Raw genomic sequence first — 7,197 nt, 5'->3', positions numbered from 1 at the left:
TGGGGTCGATTTGCTCGACTAACAGCAGTGCTCCAGCATGGCCGCAGTCGAATGACTGAAACAAGTAAAAGAGTAAAAGAGTAAAGAATAAAGCATACTTGATATTTCCCATGGTGCATGACTTTGTGGCCACCCTGTAGATACTTATTAACACTATTATTATTGTCATCGTCATCATTGTTGTCATTGTTATTGTTGCTATTATTTCAGTGATTATATCATTTTCTTTTAACCAGATCAACAATGAAAAGGCTCCATTATTGAAGGACAACGACAATTCAGCAGGACATCCCTCAGCATAATCTTGTGAATGCTAATAATTCTTCAAATACAGCATTTGGATCTTATATGGCAACAGAAACAGAAATTATGACATTATTCAAAGACTCAAATTTTGTCTTTTGTAAATTTGAAAGAATGAAACATTCCCGATGATTGCTTAATTAATATTCTTAATAAAGAAAATCAAGGATTTGTATATAGTAACATGTAATTTTACAACATGCCACAATCATATTCTTGGAACTGAATCTCTATACTTTCACAACATTCCCATAAACTTTGAAGAAACTTGCAAAGACAAATTCTTCTGCTGTGATAGTATTCGGCTCAAGGAACGAGTTAATTATTGGAAACTAAAGGAATATTGAAGAGAACAAGATGGTAAACCCTTTTGATGCCAACCTGCTTGAGACTGTACTTGGTTCTAAAGACAGAAGCTTCCTGTTTCAATCCTTTTGGTACCAAGTTGCACAAGATCACCTCGGATTATTGTTTAAAAGTGATGAAAGAACCTTCCATTAAAATTTCATCTTTATTTATGTTCCAAACAACAGCATAATGATAGCAAAGCTATTTTATCAAATTCTTCATTATTTTCAAAATTAATTGAAATAAAAGAATTGTATTTTAGCAGGAACATGGTAATAAAAGGGTTAAAGGGATCCAAATTAAAATTTTCCATCAAAATTTCATATTAAAATATGTTTCAACAACCAGTTTAATAATGACAATGTTATTTTTGTAAATTCTTCAGTTTTGAAAATTATTTGGAACAAAGGCAGTATATTTCATTAGAAATATGGTAACAAAAGGGCTAAATCCATTGTTTTTTGTCTGTGAAGTGTCTTCAATATTGTGAAGTTGTTTGAGTGGACAAATGTTATTGTTGGCCCCTGCCATGGCAGCAGTAATTCCAGACAGCATTATCAATGCAATACTCCTCCCTATTTTCCAGTTTGATTTTAATTAATATCATCATTTCTTAACTTTTAAATCTTGGATGAATTTTTACTTTTTATTCTACCAAAAATGGTTAAAGCATTGAAATAAATTCTTCAGTTCAGAGTTTCATCCTCACAATCTGATCCAGGAAACTGAAATGTTGTCGAGTTCATCCATTTTGAGAAGATATCGAAATAAATCCAACCATACCCACCAATTTGATAACAAACATCACAATTAAAATACACAAATAGTTTCGGCAGTTTACTATGGAAAATCCCTAAAAAATGTTTTATTTTTTTATTGTATTAAAAGGGATATTTTTTTCCCAACAATTTGCATCTTATTTGAGTGATTTTAAAAAAAGAAATGTGTGGTAAAGAAATAAAATGGAATGCTGATAATAAAAATGTACATTATAAGAATTGAGAAACATTGAGAGAACGTGAAATAATTTGTTTTTGATGGACTCCAAGTAGATAAAACTATAAATGAAAACATATAAATATTTTTTCAGTCCAAAGGGATTTTTTAAAACCAATTTTTATACATTATTATTTATAGCTGTATCTACTTCAAGTTCAACCATTAAAAATGATTTATTTATTTCACAAAGATGAGTAACAAAATTTAAAATAATTCTTGCTTTTCTTTCCAAAAATTGTATAAACATTTTCCATACTTTCTGCCAAATCAATTCTGAAATGAAGATATTTATCAAAGAACAATCTCAATGTCGACAAATATTTTATAAAGTCAAACGAAATTTCATCTAAATTAAATTTATACAACATAAAAGCTTCAACTAACACATTTGTTAGTGTTGATATTGTTCATATTTTTAAACTCTTCCAAAATAAAACGAAAGAAATTTCAAAACAAATTTTTTTTCCTTTATATTTTGCATGTATTAATATGAATGCACCACCACCTCCAACAACAAAAACAACAGCAACAACAGTGAGTTTCTCAACTTAATGTGGGTGCGGGGGAAACAATGTTAATATCTGCCTTGCGGTATGACATTAATAAACTACAGCTAATATATAAAGAAACAAGGTTACTTCATGATTCTCCAGCATTTAATATCTATATTAAGACTCCAACCTCTTTAGGGCACCAATAAAAACACTATTAATAAATTATTAACGTTTTAAGTTGTGTTTTATTTGGAATCTATAATGCATATATAACTGCATAGACTAAGTCCATGGAGAGATTGTATACAACACTGTCCCATGTATTTAATTCAGTTTAATTTATAAATGCAGTGTTGGGTGAAGCCTTCAGTTTATTCTACAATACATCATTACAGCATCAAAACAAAACACTTCTTCAGGCATCAAGAATCTATTAATTGAAGTAGCTACTGAAAATGAATTATTTATGAAACCTCCGTTGTCATCAGCCTAGCAGAAATACAGCTCTCCACGTGGTCTTCTTCTAGTTGTATACATACATACATACATAAATACACACAAACACACATACACACACACACACACACACACACATACATACATACATACATACATACATATATACTTGCATGCATACATACGTACATTATTGGGGCCCTGGGATATGTAACACACTGCCTAGATATCAATCGTGAGAAATTAGGCTTCTCAAAACTAGAAAGGAGAAAGCTAATTCGAAGACTACAGATCCAATCCATCACTGGAACTTCAAAAATCTGTAAAACTTTCCAAAAGTTTATCACTTAAATATATATGAGCAAGTCTAGATATGTAATTATATGCATGAGAATACATACATAAAACAAAACATATAAATCTGCACATATACATACATACGTTCACACAAAAATACCTTGTTGTTGATGTTGAAATCCCAAGGAAGGAGCCTTGGATCTAGGTTAGGTACCAGCTCTTTCTCTATTGGCAAGAAATCTTGAAATAAAACTGAATAATGGTATACATACATACATACATGCATACATACATACATACATACATACATGCATACATACATACATACATACATACATACATACATACATGCATACATACATACATACATACATACATACATACATACATCATGTGATAGTAGTTTCAATTCCCAGACCAGCTACATGTTCTGTTCATTACACATCATACCAGTGAATTCACCTGCGAATGGATAACCCAGTAAGGGACTAGCCTTCAGATCAGAGGCAATATTTATTTCTTTATTGCCCACAGGGGGCTAAACATAGAGGGGACAAACAAGGACAGACAAAGGGATTAAATCGATTACATCGACCCCAGTGCGTAACTGGTACTTATTTAATCGACCCCGAAAGGATGAAAGGCAAAGTCGACCTCGGTGGAGTTTGAACTCAGAACGTAGCGCTAGACGAAATACCACTAAGCATTTCGCCCGGCGTGCAAACGATTCTGCCAGCTCGCCACCTTAACCAGAGGCGATACTGACCTGCTTATCTGTCCAGCAGGGTGACATCATTCAAAAACTAAAATTATGCAAAGTGCATTGTGACCAGCAATGTATAACAATATCTGATAATCTGGTCGATCACATGATATATATATATATACATACATGGTCTGATCAATAAGTATCCAGACTATTGCCACAGTAACAAAACTAAAGCAAGTAGAGTTGCTTGGTATAAATTGACCTTGGACTCTGCCGTGCATGCGCACTAAGTTTTAACGTTCTAGCTCACTTCTTCTGTTTACAGCAGTGCTTGAAAGGAAGGTGTGTAGCGTGTTATCATCACATTAACCATGATAGAGAAAGTTGAGCAAAGAATCTTGATGATACCTGCTCAGTGGTCTATGCAAAGTTTTCACAAAGTTTTCATCATACTTGACACAATCAAGAGTAACAGTTTTTGTGATATTTTTGCTGCTCTTTAATAAAGCATATTACTCTACCTCTGGTATTTGAGTACTCTTTTTTCCACCTTGTTGCACATTTCATGTGCTTACTCCGGTATATATGTATATATATATATATATATATATATCCACAGGGTGGATGGGTAAATTGTCGCCATTTTATATTTTTAATTACATGCATGCACATTCTTTGTTTTTGATTTTGTCAGCTACACAGTATGGTAGGGTCAGTTGGACACCATCCGTAAGACAAACAGCACCATGATGCAATTCACTCTGCCAGAAATTTGGAAACAGTATGCTGCTGTACTGCTTGGCTTTTAGGCCAGAAACTCCAATACAAACATTTCAGAGTGTTTGGGTATCAATCTGAGAACAGTGCAATCTGAGGACATGTACCAAGAGTGATAAAAATCAAACATCCAGTCAGCATTGTCGTGTTTGGAGCGATCACTAGTGAGGGCAATGTTATGCCTCCATTCATCTTCCCACACAGCCTCAGACTCAACACAGAGGCCTACATCAAGTGCCTGGAGGATGTAGTACTGCCCTGGGTCAAGAGGGTGGCTGCTGGAAAACCCTATCTCTGTCAACAGGACTCTGCACCATGCCATACAAGCAGGACAACCCAATCATGGCTGACAGACAATTCCTGCGACCACATCACCCCTAACACCCCATACTGCAACACCCTTGATTATTATGAGAAACCAACAAAACTCCTTATAAGACCAAAGATGATCAGAAGGCAAGGATTATGGCAGCATTGACCAACTTAAGCAAGGAGACTATCCAGAAGAGTTGCAGGAGATTCCAAGTAGTCTAGAGGCCATGGTTGAAGCCAATGGCGATTTTATTGAATAAATTTACTATTTATTATTTCAAGATATTTTTGTGTAATTTTGGTAAATATATCTGTTAAAATGAAATGTCAATGTTATTTTCATTTTTGCATAATTTAGACGATAATTTATTCACTGCACTGTGTGTGTGTGTGTGTGTGTGTGTGTGTATACACATACATACATACATATATGTGTGTGTATATATATATATATCCGTTTCCTGTGGGTATGCTCGACATTTTGCCACCATCTCTATCCTGCTATCTCCCACTCTCTCTCTCCTTCTCCTGCACTTCCCCCTGGTTGAATAACCATGTATTTCCTTTGCAGTAGCACACCTCTTTCTGTCTTCATTCCTGATCTTTCTCTCTCTCTCCACCCAGGTAACCTTGTACTTCCTCTACATCAAGACACCTGTATCTGTCTCACTATAACCTTTTTATTATCCAACACAAAATCATTTCCTCCAATGTCACCTCCTCTCTTGAAGGTGTCTTTTGTTTTTTTGTTTTTTGTCTTGCAAGGTACTTGGTGACCCTGTCAGTGCAGGTGCCACTTAAAAGCACCCAGTCCACACTGTAAAGTGGTTGGTGTTCAGAAAGGCTTCCAGCTGTAAAAACCTTGCCACAACTGACCATGTTTGTGATTGTTCCACGTAAAAAGCACTAAGTCCACTCTACTGAGTGGTTGGTGTTAGGAAGGGCATCCAGCTGTAAAAATCCTGCCAAAACAGTCACAGAAGTCTGGTGCAGGCTTCGACCTAGCCGGTTCTTGTAAAACCATCCCACCCATGCTAGCATGGAAGTCGAACATTTAACGATGATGATGATGATGATACATAAGGTATGCATATCATCATCATCATCATCATCATCGTTTAACGTCCGCTTTCCATGCTAGCATGGGTTGGACGATTTGACTGAGGACTGGTGCAACCGGATGGCTACACCAGGCTATGCATACCTTTCCTTCATTGGACACTAAATTCTGTTTGTGAAGACCTGTTGAGGCAAATGAAATCGATCCAAATTCGACGACTGGCACCCATGCCAACCTCTCCTTCATTGGACACTAAACTCGGCTTGCGAAGACCTGTTTGGGCAAGTGAAATCGAAATCATGATTGAACCAAATTCGATGACTGGCACCTGTGCCAGTGGAGCACTAAGAGTACTGTCCGAGCATGATCATTGCCAGAGCAGCTGTCTGGCTTCCGTGCCAGTGGCATGTAAACAGCACCATTTGAGCGTGATCGTTACCAGCGTTGCTTTACTGGCACGTGAAAAAACATTCGAGCAAGGTCGTTGCCAGTGCTGCTAGACTGGTTCCTGTGCAGGTGGCACGTAAAAAACACTATTTTGAGTGTCGCCGTTGCGAGTACTGCCTGACTGGCCCTCGTGCCGGTGGCACATAAAAGCACCCACTACACTCTCAAAGTGGTTGGCTTTAGGAAGGGCAGATGTTAAACGATGATGATGATATATATATATATGTAGATATATATATATATATATATATATATATATATATGTATGTATGTATGTATATATATATTCTTTTCTTTTAGTCTTTTGCTTGTTTCAGTCATTTGACTGCAGCCATGCTGGAGCACCACCTTTTGTCAGGCAAATCGACCACCAGGACTTATTCTTTGTAAGCCTAGTACTTACTCTATCGATCTCTTTTGCCAAACTGCTAGGTTACGGGTACGTAAACACACCAGCATCCGTTGTCTAGCAATGTTGTGGGGGAACAAACACAGACACACAAACACATATATATATACTACCAGCTATGACCATCCTATCTACTCTTAAATGCATTGTCTAATATGTCCTTCATTTGAGGCTGACCAAGGCTTTGTGAGTGGGTTTGATAGATGGAAACTGGAAGAAGCTTATCATGTGTGTGTGTGTGTTTGTTTTTGTTACTGCCTCCATGTTTTGATATTGTGACAGCCAGGTAACCTTGTACCTCCTCTACAACAAGACACCTGTTTCTGTCTCTCTGTCATCACTATAACCTTTCATCATCTGACACAAGATCACCCCCTCCAATGCCCTCTCCCCTCCCAAAAGATTTTTTTGTCTTGCAGGTTACTTGGTGACCCTGTCAGTACAGGTGCCACTTAAAAAGCACCCAGTCCACACTATAAAGTGGTTGGTGTTAAGAAGGGCATCCAGCTGTAAAAATCCTGCCAGAATGGTCACAGAAGTCTGGTGCAGACTTCTGCCTGGCCTGCTCCTTTTAAACCATCCCACC

General features: G+C 36.8%; 1 protein-coding gene across 2 annotated transcripts in view; it reads left to right on the top strand.

Moving 5' to 3' along the window:
- The window catches only part of LOC106875045 (synaptic vesicular amine transporter), a 72,355-nt gene extending 68,229 nt beyond the window's left edge, over positions 1 to 4,126 (top strand). For both annotated transcript variants that reach the window (XM_014923005.2, XM_014923006.2), the window contains exon 18: positions 237 to 4,126. In XM_014923005.2, coding sequence (XP_014778491.1) covers positions 237 to 302 — 66 coding nt within the window. In that variant the 3' untranslated portion in view covers positions 303 to 4,126. The remainder of the gene's footprint in view (positions 1 to 236) is intronic.
- Positions 4,127 to 7,197: the final 3,071 nt, after the last annotated feature.

Source organism: Octopus bimaculoides, chromosome 4 (assembly GCF_001194135.2).
Source record: "Octopus bimaculoides isolate UCB-OBI-ISO-001 chromosome 4, ASM119413v2, whole genome shotgun sequence".
NCBI classification, from domain to species: domain Eukaryota; kingdom Metazoa; phylum Mollusca; class Cephalopoda; order Octopoda; family Octopodidae; genus Octopus; species Octopus bimaculoides.
The sequence above is the reverse complement of the archived record's forward strand: the minus strand, read 5'-3'. Positions and strand labels throughout refer to the sequence as shown.